General features: G+C 37.7%; 1 protein-coding gene across 1 annotated transcript; it reads right to left on the reverse strand.

Moving 5' to 3' along the window:
- Positions 1–1,672: 1,672 nt before the first annotated feature.
- On the reverse strand, positions 1,673–13,754 carry LOC149285976 (intelectin-1-like). Its single transcript, XM_089494676.1, has 8 exons — positions 13,506–13,754; positions 7,219–7,285; positions 6,632–6,796; positions 5,890–6,137; positions 5,439–5,597; positions 4,505–4,625; positions 2,949–3,052; positions 1,673–1,825 (listed from the first exon to the last, which is right to left on the reverse strand). Exons 1-8 carry the CDS (start codon positions 13,752–13,754, stop codon positions 1,673–1,675), a joined length of 1,266 nt encoding a protein of 421 aa, XP_089350802.1.
- Between the last annotated feature and the right edge of the window lie 1,228 nt (positions 13,755–14,982).

A 14,982-nucleotide genomic window follows, 5' to 3' on the forward strand; every position in this document is an offset into this window, starting at 1 on the left:
GTATCTATAAAAAAGAATGCTGGGTTCCACCTACATTCTTACATGAACCCACTGATTGGATTGGCCACGAAAGCAGGAAATACATTCAATATTGGCATCAATACTGTCTGTATCAATCATGTTCAACAAAGAATGTTACAGAAACTTGGAAACATAAAAAGGGTTGAGTCTTGGTGACTTGGGAAGAATTTGTTTTTTATTCTCTTCCATTGTGAAATGCCAGCACCTGTTTCCTTGTGTGCTGAATTAGATCATCAACAGGATGAAAATCCTATTTGTACATGACAGATCACTGATAACCTACTCACACGTGTCTACCAGCCTATTCAACAGAGATGTTTGCACCTCGGCAGCCTTTACACGCCATGTAATAGTGAATAAAGGGAAGCATTGCAACAACTATTTCTTCAATTAAGGACTATTCATCCAATCAAGTCTGTCAGTTTTTCCTAATGTACAGATTTAGATCGTAAACAGTGTTTTGGCCTTTCCCATTTATGTTTAAAATCCCTTACTGTATTAGCCTCTACCATCTCTAATGATATGCTGTTCCCTCTATCTACCACCCTCTCGGTATAACTTCCTTGAATTACATCTAAACCTCTGACATTTTAGATCATTTTAGACCTAGATTATGGCCTCTTGTTCTACCATTTATCCTCCTGTGAACTAAACCTTCCTCCTGTATTTTGTTAAATCCCCTTAAATATTTAAATGTTTCTATCACATCTCCTATTTCTCTTCTTTCTTTCAATCTATACATATTGAGATCAATTAGTCTATTCTGATAATTTGTATGCTGAAAACCATTCACCAATTTTTGTAGCCTTCCCCTGAACTCTTTCCAAAACATGAATGGGGTCTCCAGAACAGAACACAATACTCTAGGTGAGGTCTGACCAGAGATCTGTAAAGTATCAGAACCGCCTTCCTCTTCCCACAACTACCAAGGAGGACAGCTGTGCACAGAAGCTGGATAGATAACTTGTATTATATATAACTACATATATATAGGCCACTTGTTTTGTGCATGCTTAATTACAGTTAAATAAATGGAAGCAAACAAAGACAAGATAGGTGGTGACCAAAAAATACAGACTGGCTATACACCAAGATAGAACTTTCAGTGAAGCTCATCAGCGAGATATCATTAGTGCTATTGGACATGTCTACGGCATGCGGGTATAAAATTATTGAGATGAGTTTAATTTCCTTGAATTGGAGCCTACCAATTGTCATTGTTTAACCACATCAGGAAAGTTGGTGACGGTGTCAGTGCCTTTGTAAAGCCACAGAGGAACACCAAGTCTTCAGTCTTTTTCCTCTGTGACCGCACTCCTCAAAGGGATATGCAACCCCTACCTTCCCTCCCTGGTAAAACCAAGAGAGGCCCGGACCTTTGTGGTGACCAGCTGATGTTTATTTCTAGTGATAATATTTTGGATGATGACGCAAGGTAAGGCCAGGATCCCAATTACAGTTGATGGCCCTTTATATCTCTTTTCTTACTATGTGCTACTCTACATCCTTGAGTCTACAACAAACCACACAACTTTTCTGATATCAATATTTATTCGTTATCATGACATGTCATTGTTACCCTCTAGCAGGGAGACAAATATTCACTGATTGGTTCATTCAAGAACACCTATTTTGAAGCAATACAATAATGTTAGCGGTAAAAGATCAGCACGGCAGCTTCCGTAATTGCTTTACTGGAACTCCATCCGGTGTGTGTCCCATAACCATCCCAGTCAATGGCTGCAAAGTCTCCACACTGCTTGGGGTCTCCCTGAGGAATGTAGCCTCCTCCTCCAAAGCAATGCTGGAAGCCAAACACATATAGAACCCAGAAAATTAGGTATCCAATTACACTACACTACAGAAGGATATAAATGCATAGAGAAGAAAGTAACTGTTACAAATATTATTTATTTACAGAAAAAAAGAAAAGAACTCAGCCACGTGTATTTCATGAAGTAGCACATTTTGCTGCACAGAACATAAGGCAGAGTTTTCTTCTAGGAAACTTATCTGTACAAACATCTTTCATATAATTTTCTTCCTTGCGATGCTGCTGACGAGTCATCATGTTGCGTCTGACCTCATTACAGAGCACGGGAATATGACGTCATATCCCAGCACTCTGCAATGAGGTTGGGTGTGCCATGATGAAGGTCTGCAAGAAGAAGGACTTCAGAAAGGGAAAAAAGTAAGTGATGGGGAGAGACAGAATAGACAGAAAAAAATGTAGAGATAAAGAGGAATATATAGGGGAGAGATAATGAGATAGAGAAAGGGGAGAGATAGAGAGAAGGATAGAAAGGAGAGAGATAGTGGGAATGGAGAGTAATGAGAAAAGGGATGGGGAAAAGGGGGAACAATATTGAAAAAAGGATTGATAATGAATAAGGAAAGAGATAAGGAGATAGATAATGAGAGGTGGGAGAAAGGAGATAGATTGTGAGAGGTGGGAGAAAGGAGATAGATTGTGAGAAAGATGAGAGGTAGACATAAAGCAGAGGAATAAGAGAGAGATTAAGTGAAAATAGGAGGAGTAATGAGATATAGAAAAAGAGGAGAGATAGAAAGGGGATATCAAAAAAAGAGGGAGAGATAAAAGAGAACGAGGAGAGGTAGGGAGAAAAGAGATAAAGAGAAGGAAGGCAAAATGAAAATGAAGAGAAATAAAAAGGAGACTGGAGATATTGGGAAAAGCAGTGGTGGTCAAAACAGTTGCTGGAGACCCATTATTGTTCCTCTGAAATGGTCTGCACTAAGATGTTGTCTGCATTATAATAGATCAATCCCTGGACCTGAAAGATGTGTAAGGTCCTGGACTGCGCTATCCACCCGCAAGGTCATTACAAATGTGCCGTAGGAAATGATTTACACGCAGGAGTCTCCCAACACGCCCAGCATGGAGAGAATTACAAAGATCTCCGTACCTGCTCTGTGTTGCAACCAGTCACCTTTATCCCAGGGCACAGAGCGAGCGCTGCCTTTTCATAATTAAATACCCGGAACTGAACAAAGCCAGCAACAAACTCACCTAAAGGAAACAGTTACACGGTTTTAGAGTTTCTGAAATACTTATCCTTAAATAACCAATTTTGTGTTACAAAATGTATACACCTATTATTTATCCCAAAGTCCTACATGTTACAGTTAAAGAATGAAATAATAAGTATATAAAACATCCCTTATGTGTATTCCACGGGAGCAGCTATATCATCTTCCCGTTCCCAGGATGATTGCTCTGCCACAGGCTGCCATCTTAGCTTCCATTAGAGGGATTTTTTTAAACTAAATATCTCCAAAACATTTACATTAATTAACAATCGAAAAGCAAACGCGATATTTCTACAAATGAATTTAGTTCTGGTAAAAGCTGTGCTTGCAAGAGTTTCCATTTAAAACTGCTAGTAATCGATTTAGAAAAGAGTCTGCGTTGGGCATTTACAGGGTTAATCAATGGAAGGTTAAGCTCTGGAATCTTGAATAACACCCAGCTTACTACTTACAGAAATGTTTGTTTCTGGATTTATTTATCAAGTGACAATGGAAAAAGTTTTGCATACTTATCTCTTTTTTGTCTACTTATCACAAAGTAATTATTGTAGGGAATGCATTTTCTGGGTTGCTACCAATTCCATACAAGCACAAGAAGTGACCCATCAATGCACAAAACGCTAGATGATTATCTTGTCATCATCATGATTATCAAACTGGAAGACTTTTTAAATGACTTTTGAACCTTAAACATGTTAACGCTTTAATGGACAGTTACAAAGCATCAAATGTTTCTGATTCTACTTGCTTAAAACATAACTTGACGTGAGTGATCATCAGATATACTCAGTTGAGTCTCCTGAATTTCAGTGGAAATCTCAGGTATCATACATGAGTAAGAAATGGACTAATTGGAAGGCTCATCCTCGTTAAATCATTGCAGAATATGAAGAGGCCCGCTCTAGACTCTTCTATGGTTTTAAATATAATTTATGCAATATTTGTCACAAAAAAGTCATACAAATAACAGCTTTATCATTTGTCTCTGTGTTTGACATGAATGTTCACTTAATTATGATCCTCTGCTCTTGGGGGGCTCTTGGAGATTGGAACATGGCATTGATTGAGTCACACGTGATGCACAGCATGACCTAATCATGTAAATGTACTGCAAATGGCTTTAACCCTCTTACGCAAAGAACATATTGTCACAAAAATAGAAAATGCATCTGTATTTGGGATAATACCCTGCCCTCCTGTCCTTCTGATGGCAGCTACTACCACCCCTCAGTGCCGAGTCTGCCGATGAGAAGCGACACTCAGCTGGAGGGGACACGGAATTTACAGCAGATAAATCGCACAGGGAAACATTGTAAACTTTGTGTAATTTATCCTGTTCTTTTGCTCCAATTACCAAAAACCTACTAACCACACATTGCTTGGCATCCAAGTTCCCCACAAATGAATGCAATTTTATATACAAATGTCTTACTTCTGCCACTTGGTGAGTAGTAATTGGCTGTCTTCTCCGCATTGCCAAAATCATACACAACTGGTATGGCCGGTCCATTGTTTGTAAGGCAGGTGCCAACATTATATTTCACAGGATATTTCTAGAAAAATCATGAGTTATTATTTTTATGATAATAAAAGTTATGCTAAGAGATTATGGTGCAGAGTCATGGCACATGCATTCAACCAAAAAAGTGTTTGTAGCTTCATTATTATCTGTTAAAAAGGCACTATAATCCCCAAACATGCAAGGTTTTGATTAGCTATATAAACTAGAAATAATTTAAGATCTTTACATATAAACGCCTTGATATAGAAGACTTTTAAATGGATCTTATAGGATACCAGTGAAATATTTTCTAAAAAGGTTTCTTGATTTATTAACTATTTACTCTTTATTAAATTGCAATGAGGTCTAGTACATTCCCAATAACTATTACTAGGGGTGAGTATGAACAATAATATTAAAACTGACAAGAACATTAACAGAGATCATGAAGGTTGGGCGGACAGATTGGTTCCAGGATGCAGGTATTGGGAGGATAGATTGTAGAATTGGTACAGCACAGGTGAAATACACTAGTGAAGGAAAGTGGTAATAGTAGAACAGGGATGGGAAGAGTGAGGAGAGTGGATAGGAGACGACTAGGAGACGAGAGCAGAGGTGTCTGGAGGTTCAGTGTGGGTAAGGGACATGAGTTTAAATTTAATTGTGGAGGGCATGAGGAGCCAGTAGAGGGTGGCAGAGGTGTTCCGAATGGATTGGAAAGCTTATCACAAGGGCATGTATTAGCATTTTAGGAGACTCGGTGAGGAAAGCATTCACAGAGCCCTACCAACTGTCCATCCTAAATACAATGAAGGTAAAATGCTGAAATAGAAATAAAGTAAAACCAGTGCTATTTCACTATTACCTTGTAGAGGTTGAAGAGGTTACCTCCCTCAGCCAAGAGGAAGCCTGTCTGTGTGCGATATCTTAGAAGAGAGGACTCCCTCCATTGAGACATTGGAGTCTTGTTTGGCACATGCCACAATTCCACATCTTTAGCTGAGATATCATAATAGCCTGGATTCTGGTAATGTGAAAAATGAAAATACTTGTATAACCCACATTTAGCCAGAAGCTTTTCTTTTTATGTAATATTGAAGTTTAGGAAATTACCATTTAAGCTTTATCTATACAATGTATGCAATGCCTGTGTTTTAATGTAAACATTTTAAAAAGGAAACTAACGTGTGCATGTGACATGTTTAGATTTTTTAGGTACTTTGAAAAACTAACATTGGGACTGGATTGTTGCCTCTACCTCATGAAGCTTCTCCCTTTTTAGTGTATCTGTCCTTGATGTATTGAACATTTGGTACCTTGTAGTCATCACTAGTTGCTCCATCAGGTAACCCAAAGGTGTTATAATTTGCCCAGTTACCATCTCCTTCTGGATTATTTGGGTTGTTCCCCTGTTGGCTTGACCAGCGATCTCCAATAGTACATTTTCCAAACATGTTGTTCTCATGAATACTGGCTACCAAAGTCCAGCCGCCTCCATCAGTTGTCATGTCACAGAACGCCTGGTAGGATATACCATCACCACTTGTCAAAGTGTAAATCCCATCTGTAAAACAAGGAGTATTATGATCAGATGTTTTTCTTAAAAAAAATAGACAGTCTGCTGGTGCTTATTTATGAAATGCCAACACTTGTTATGGTTATTTTAAGTTCTCAAAGCTTGTGACTGCCGAAAGATGATCATGTGCTAAAAGCTCAAACAAATATACAATGTTATCTAGCATGTGAAAGATTAACAATAAAATCGGATCGAATGAGATTATGGAAAACATCTCCATGTGTCACATCCCCAGGCTGCAGGAAAAGCATGTTTTCCTATATCCCAAGCTGCTGAATCATCAAATATTCCAAAACACAAATCTAACAATAAAGAGTTAAAAAACACACAATCTTTATAATGTTAAGAAGTCTCAGACAATGAACAATGTGCACTAATAAATAGAGGTTAATGAATGATGTAAAACTGCAGTAACCGTGCACACGTTACAAGGCAGGTGTGTTAGCTCTCTCCTGTACCGCACTTGGGGTTGTGTTACTCACCCCTGGCGTTTGTGTTGGATTGCTTGATTTCCGCGCAGCTTCTGTATCTGTAGTCATTAACTCCATTGTTAGAGCAATAGTCTGAGCTGACGCGATTACTGTTTTCATCCCAACATGCCAGTAAATTCAGGATGTTTAACTTCTTCTCCTGAGTTGAAGCAAGGTCTAGGAGAACATTTCATTGTATGAAAACCATTATAGCATATGGGGATTGCTGTAGGGTTATCAGCTCACTCTTTAGAATCCAAGTAATTAAAATACCATATATATTTAAGTTATTTACTCCTATACACAGTGTTGGTTGGAGTAGAGACCAGAACAACTCTTTAAGCAGGCATGCATTTAAAAATTGTACAGTGGGACCACATTAAAATAATTGGCGTCTGCACTTTATATATAATTGTTCTTTTATGTCTCACTAACATGACTGACAGCTCACTAGATGTTGGGAAAGGGGCCAAGACATTCTCCATCCTGGCTGTCCATGCATGAGCCAAGCTGGTCTTTCCATTTTAAAACAGATTACATTTAAGAGTGGGTTTCTTGGGTACTGGATCCATGTCTAGTTCATTGTACATTTCACTTACCGCATGAGGCTGTAAGTCCATCACTAAAGACTAAAGTTAACAGAACAAGATTGCGCAACATCTTTACCTAACCAAAAAAAAGAGAAAAGAATGACAAATGAAGACAATAATTTCAACACAGTGTAGAAATGATACCTGTGTAGGATCGTTAGATCATCATTTAATAACCTCGGAGGACATGCGCCTGCCACTGTATAAAACCAAAATAACACCCACTTGAATATTTCCATATTTGTGATTTAGAATGGAGAAGGCAAATGTTCAGTAATGTCAAGCTGGCTGGCTTACTGGACTTCTGGCAACTTTATATAAATACTGCTCATATGTTTTATTTGTCCCTAAATGCCTTCTGCTAGAATTGGATTATCCTTTATTTCCATACAGATACAATTCATCAAGCATGTAAAAAAGTTGGGAAGAACAAGAACCTCTGAGTACCAAACTATGATTTTGGCCAGGGTAGCGTGTACATTATACCCATAAGATAGAAATTGTGAAAAAAGAACATGAGCCAGTGCAAACTATCTACACAAACAGACAAAAGAGGCATACAAAAACAAAACTTTTTTACCCAAATGCTTAACGTACTGTGGTTAACAAGGAAGGAAAATTATTGCTGCACAAAATCAAACCTACAAAGAAATAGATTCTATAAACAAGCAATTTTAGCACCATCTAACTTACACAAAGCAGTCACCCCAAACACACGATCGTTTAACCTTGTATATAAAATACCCCACTGTTAATAAATACATAAATGAAAAAATATATCAGAAGGGTACTGAAATCTGAGTATTATCTGTTCCTAACCATAACTAGAAATTTCTATTTTCCCCCCATTACCCAATGTCTTTATTTCCCGGTAAATACCCAGAAGAGTATACAATATTTACCGTCTTGTTTGCCCACAGGAAAGCATTATATAGTCTTCTTGGATGTCAGAGATCTTCAATTCTGAATTTAGGGAGGGGAGTTGAAAGGGAGAACAGGGAGGGAGGAAGAAAAAAAGTGCGGTGTCACAAAGGACAGTATGGAGTCATTGTTTAAAGTGCGGTGTCACAAAGGACAGTATAGAGTCATTGTTTAAAGTGCAGTGTCACAAAGGACAGTATAGAGTCATTGTTTAAAGTGCGGTGTCACAAAGGACAGTATAGAGTCATTGTTTAAAGTGCAGTGTCACAAAGGACAGTATGGAGTCATTGTTTAAAGTGCGGTGTCACAAAGGACAGTATAGAGACATTGTTTAAAGTGCGGTGTCACAAAGGACAGTATAGAGTCATTGTTTAAAGTGCGGTGTCACAAAGGACAGTATAGAGACATTGTTTAAAGTGCGGTGTCACAAAGGACAGTATAGAGACATTGTTTAAAGTGCGGTGTCACAAAGGACAGTATAGAGTCATTGTTTAAAGTGCGGTGTCACAAAGGACAGTATAGAGACATTGTTTAAAGTGCGGTGTCACAAAGGACAGTATAGAGACATTGTTTAAAGTGCGGTGTCACAAAAGACGGTATAGAGACATTGTTTAAAGTGCGGTGTCACAAAGGACAGTATAGAGTCAGTGGGTCAGTTTATGAGTAAAATGTTTAAGGTTTAGGGGTTTTAATTGTTTTAATTAGTTTACATCTATAACCTGTTTACCCTCTGGAAGTTGGGGTCTCATACTGACATTAACACGGGGTCTTAATTATTTAATCTGCGCAAAACAGGCGCACAAATACAAAGAAATCCCCCTGTTTCATAAATAGAACAGTATGTATAGAATTTGTCACATATAAGTAACATAATATCTGCTTCAAAGAGAAAAGAATTTGTATGCGTAAATACAAATCACAAGATGCAGTTTTTACTAATTTTGTAAAGGGTAACTGTTTGGCTAACCTATTTATAAATTAATCACATGTTGTTATTGACAGTCTTCAGAATGATAAATGAACACATCAAAAAGAAGGGAGGCATACACACAGAAAGCCAGCATAGCCGGACACGAGACTCATTCTGACGTCAAGAACATGGAGCAACCAATTCATTTCAACCCAGATTAACGGGAAATTCGGTTAGTATCTCAACTCAACTGGACTTAAGCCTTAACTCATCTCATTAACCATGAAATATAATAAAACAGGAGCTCATCTTTATATTTCTCCGTATCCTGCCCTCTCCCTATACCCTTTTTAGGGAGTGAAATATTATTTAAACTGACTCTCTGAGAGGCATAGACCCCCCTGTTGGAATTGAGTTTGGACTTTAGACACATTTGCGCCTATGAGTGTGGGGGGTTAGAAAACCTCCAACATCTCTTTTGCAGTTCTTCTTAAGTTTATTATTATATTATTATGGGGGGATGGGGGCCATTTTTAGGACATCGATTGATAAAAGGCCTGGCAACTATTATTTTTAATAACAAAATATTTTGTTTAATTTATTTATTTTATTGTGTGTTGTGGGGATATTTTTGTTTCAGATGAAGACATGTGCGTTTATATGGAATGTGCATGCCCTCGTCTGTAAGTTACAAAATGTATGAGCATGTATGAGCCAACAGCTTGCAGAATAGTGAATCTGTGAGTTTTTCTGTGAGTGTTATAATGTGAGGGCATGCGTCTCAAGTCCAGCTTAGTCAATAGAAGCAACTGTTGTTTTCACAATTTCCTCTTTAATGAAAATAAATGAAATGAAAGGAAGAAATAAGAAAAAAGTTCAGTGTAAGGTTGTCCCTGTCACTACGGGTGCCATTGGAGAAGTCTGATGTTGGGTTTAGATTATATGATGATAGGAAACATGTCTTGTATGTTTCTGTTGCAGTCTTATGTGGTTTGTCAAAACATCATTTTTCAATTGAATTGACTTGAAAGAATTGTTCTGTGTTTTTTCTTTTGAAACAATGTGTCAAATACATTCACAAACTACGTTAATGGAGTACAAATACCTTTGTACAATAGGCCTATTTACATTTCACCTTTTAATATTTTAAATGGCACGGTTTGACACATCATGTCAAAAGGAAAAACACACAGAACAATTATTTGGTAATCCTTTGTTATATATTTGCCAGGAAAACCATGAACTACATTTTGTAGAGGTTTTGACTGACAGCTTTTGGCATCTCTGCCTAGTCCAGCATAATTTTATAAGTTTAGTGATATGTTGTTCAGGGACTTAGTATCCATTTGGAAGAACCCAATTGCCATTTTGGGGGAATAGGGTGGGTGCTGTTTGTATATATTTTTTAGCCCTAGCATCAGCATAGCTAGAACTGGCTTCAAGTCTTAGTTTTGGATAGTTTGTTATTTCTTTGTGAGCCCTTTGAACAGGCAAGAACCATGACCCATGGAACACATTTGTCCAAGAACCATGAACCATGGAACATATTTGTCAAATATTCATGTGTGTTTTGCCCATTATATATTTCCTGTGTGGTGAGACATATTGTGACAGAATGACCTGTCATACAAGACCCCAAGGTAGTCAGAGATGGCTCTAGCCTGGCTGCCAAACAAAGATAGCACAGGTAGGAACTCCATTGTGTAACTAATCCCATCAATAGGATTGCTGCCAGGGGGATATTCAGTAGCCAAAGGGGATTAAAGGTTGGGTTGTCTACATATACCTGTTTATCAGTGTTAACGCAATTATGTGGATATATAAGGCTATGTTTTACAACAATAAAATGTTCGATTTGTTCTTCACAATCATGATGGTCGTGACTACTTTTGTGATCTAAGACAAAGATCCATCTATTAGCCTCCTGAGGCGGGAGACATAGGGTATCTATAGCCCTAACTGTCAAATTGTATACTGCATTTCTGTATTAATGAAGTTAAATAAATAGTTTTCACATACAGTTGTGTGAAAGAGAAAATATGCCCGCTTTGAATTCTATGGTTTTACACATCAGGACATAAAAACAATCATCTGTTCCTTAGCAGGTCTTGAGTTAGGTAAATAGAACATCAGGTGAACACTGTGGCATGATGTATTCAACAAAAATAAAGCCAAAATTGAGAAGCCATGTGTGAACTCTTATTGCTTCCATGGGAATTAAGATGCCAAGTAGCAGAAAGGTGCTGCTAATAAAGTGCCCTTGATTAATTGATCTTAACCAAGTATGACCACCTCTATAAAAGCTGGAGTTTTAGCAGTTTGCTGGTCTGGAGCATTCAGGTGTGTGTCAACACAATGCCAAGGAGAAAAGACACCTTAGAGAGGCAATTGATGTTGCCTTCGATTTGGGAAGGGTTATAAGGCCAAACAATTTAAAGTCCATCATTCTACAGTGAGAAAGACTATTCAAAAGTGGTAAACATTGAAGACAGTTGCCAATCTTCCCAGTAGTGGATGTTCCAGCAAATTTACCTCAAGGTCAGACCGTGAAATGCTCAGAGAAATTGAAAAAAAACAAAAGTTACATCTCAAACTCTACAGGCCTCGGTTAGCATGTAAAATGTTAAAGTTTATGACAATAAAATTAGGAAAAAACAGAACAGGTATTTTTGGCCATAATGTATAGCTCCATGTTTGGGGAAAACCAAACACAGCATTTCAGCACAAACACCTCATACCAACTGTCAAGCATACTGGTGGAGGGGTGATGATTTTGGCTTGTTCTGCAGCCACAGGACCTTGGAATCTTGCAGTCATTTAGGCAAATTATGAACTCTTCTGTATACCAACATATTCTAGAGTCAAATGTCAGGCCATCTGTCTGACAGCAACAGCGGGCCATGCAACAGGGCAATGATCCCAAGCACACCAACAAATCTACAACAGAATGGCTAAAAAAAAAAAAGACTCAAGGTGTTGCTATTGCCCAAAGTCCAGACCTTAAATCGATTGAAATGCTGTGGCGGGACCTGAAGAGAGCTGTGCATAAACAAAGTGTATTGTTACATATTGAGCCCCAAATTCAGTGTCATACGCACATCTGGAAGTTCATATACCTGAAGAGATTCCATAAGTTAAACAAATTTGCATTCTGGTTGTTTTACTCCTTGGGGAAAATAATTATTTTGCACAAATTGGTCTCGCTGCACAGAGCGGCAACGGACAATAAATTTGTAATTATATTTGCAAGAGTAGATACAGCTGAAAATTCTATTTTACACAAAACGGAGCAATAAGTGATGTGAACTGAAAGCATACCCTGAAAACAGAGCGTTATCCATTTTAAGCAGAAAAGGTGCGACTATAATCATTTAGATGTTTATTAGTTAAAGGCTGTATTGGACTATGTGTACCCTATGGAGATTAGATTTTGTCATGGACCCTAAGAACTCCAGAGTCTGCAAAATTCCATGGAAACTTTAGCTAGAGCTTTGATCGTCGATAGAAAAAAATAAAACTTGTATCAATTATGTTTGCTTATAATCATTTTGTATGCTTGGTCATAGCACAGTATAATCTGAATTGCAACGCCAACATTCATAACAATGGTGTTTATTTAAACAAAGGTTGCTAGTAGGACGTTAGTCAAAAAGTATTTGACTCAGGTTAACCAGTTTCCTCCAAGATTCTGAATGATGCGTTTTGCATAGAAAACATATTGGGATTACAGGGAGATTTAAATATATTTGTGGAAAATGGTAAACAATAAGAATTGTTAATAAGGCAATTTAAATAATAAGGCATGGCTTAATACTAAAAACAAATCCTACCCTTTTTAACTGGAAATACCGCATAGGTTTAAAACATAATAAAACAGAAAAGAAAGGTGTATGGTTTTAATCTTTCTTTCTAAACGATCAGCCCACTTTTGAGAGATCATATATATATAAATAATATAATATAAATAAGAACACCACCTCTTAAATTCATCCTTGTGTGAATCCTAACTTGGCGGGAGTTCTTTACTAGATGCTGGGGGATGGAGAGCTTCTTCTTTGTTGAGTTTTGCTTTATTTCCTAAGTTAGGTATCTAGTCTATCCGCAGCCTCTGCAGGAGGCTCAGATAGATGTCCTGTGCAGCTGTGAAGGAGAAGCTAACACCAAAAAATCCTGGCTTGTATCAAGAGAGGTGGAATGACCTACAAAGGGGCCTGATATCTCAAAGGTATCATGACCTGTATTAGGGGTACATACCAATGGTGTGAAGGAGTGGGCATCACTTAGCTTTCTGTTTGAAAACTGTAACCCCTTTATTGTAATCCTAATAAATGGTCTGCTCCCATTGGACCTTCATGCAAGACTGCGTGTTTGGAAGGAATTCTAGAACCTTCCCTCTTTACAAAACTGTTTCAATATTCTTGAGATGTCTGGTGTGAATTGCACTATTGAGGTCATGCCGCAGCACCTCAATACGGTTGGTGTCAGGACTCTGACTGAGCCATTTCACGAGTGTATTTTCATCTGCAGGTGATTTATTCCTGCGTTTTAGGTCATTGCCCTGTTGCATTACCTGCCTTCTGTTGAGATTCAATTGGCGGACAGATGGCCTTACATTTTTCGGCAGGATATCGATAAACTTGTGAATTCGCTTTTTGTCAATGATAGTACGCTGCTCAGACAGCAAAGCAGCCCAAAACCACAATGCACCCTTCATAATACCTTACGGTTGGGATGATGTTTTCATGCTGGTGTGTTGTGCCTTTTTTACCCACACACATAGCATTGTGTGTTTCTAAATAACTCAAGTTTGGGTTCATCATGTCAGCAGCACTGTGGAACACCCAGAAGCTCTTTTGCAAACTTCAGACATGCTGCAGTGGCAGTGGATTCCTCCATGGTGGTCTTCTGCATATGGTAGACTTGTCAATAGAGATGTTAGAATGTTCCAAAGATTTCTGTAAGTCCTCTAGGATTCCTTTATTGAGAATGTTGTGCACTTTGCAAGACGACAACTTTTTTGGAGAGTAGAAACCGTTCTGAACCGACTGTGAATGTCTACATGGTATGTTCCACAAACACATGAAAACTTTTAATCGTTTGTTATTAGCTGACGCAGACTGTTTGTCTATTGTTGTTGAAGATCAGATCAAATTTAATGACCAACCTATGCAGAAATCCAGGTAATTTGAAAGGGTTCACATACATTTTAAATTTTTACCAGAATCTTTGCATACCTTTTGAACGTCAAACAGCGTACAGCAATCACTGACTTTTTTGTATCCTTTATTTATAACTATATCTGATATGCTTTTCCATTTATGTTTATCAAATTTTTTTTTAAAAAGGCTGTCATGGATGATAGCAGGTAAAAGAAAATCACAGAATGCAAATAAGCCCACATTTTCCTAAACTGTCTGGAAGCATCACTCAATAAGTAGCCGTAATTAATGAGTACTTCCCCCCCAATCCATCACATATATTCAGATCACACACGGTGCATGGAATAAGAACAGTAAGCAGAAAACACTTGTTAAAACCTAATTTTAATAAATTATGTGCATGCCAAATGAAAAATACAAAAATACAATATTAAAAAACCTTTGAGATGCAGATTTAGCTGCAACCACAGCAAATGCGTCAATAAAACTTCTTGAGAAATACATGAAATTTGTTTCAAACAAATTTACCAAATGATATGAAAACTGTGCAAAAAGAACCGAAACAAAGCAAATAACATTGACCAAGTAATACAGATGTTATTAAGCATAGCATGTGCTTCATAAGCTCAGCTCATGACCGAAATCCACTTAATGTTGAACATAAAATAAAAATCACAACATTCTTACACCAGGGAAACTCATGCTAAATTACAAACACAATCTGTTTAGAAAGTAAAAGACTTTGCTAGATTTTTTTTTTCTTTAAGGAAATCCCCGACAAAA

This window comes from Sceloporus occidentalis, unplaced genomic scaffold (genome assembly GCF_023333645.1).
Source record: "Sceloporus occidentalis isolate IW3139 unplaced genomic scaffold, rSceOcc1.0.p SCAF_74, whole genome shotgun sequence".
Taxonomy (NCBI): Eukaryota; Metazoa; Chordata; class Lepidosauria; order Squamata; family Phrynosomatidae; genus Sceloporus; species Sceloporus occidentalis.

Coding starts and splice junctions, on each gene's coding strand:
- LOC149285976 (XM_089494676.1), bottom strand. CDS start 13,754: ATGAAGGGTGCATTGTGGTTTTGGGCTGCTTTGCTGTCTGAGCAGCGT. Junction 4,626..5,438: donor ACCTCTTCAACCTCTACAAG/GTAATAGTGAAA, acceptor TGATTTTTCTAG/AAATATCCTGTGAAATATAA. Junction 1,826..2,948: donor CTGGTTGCAACACAGAGCAG/GTACGGAGATCT, acceptor TTTGGCTTCCAG/CATTGCTTTGGAGGAGGAGG.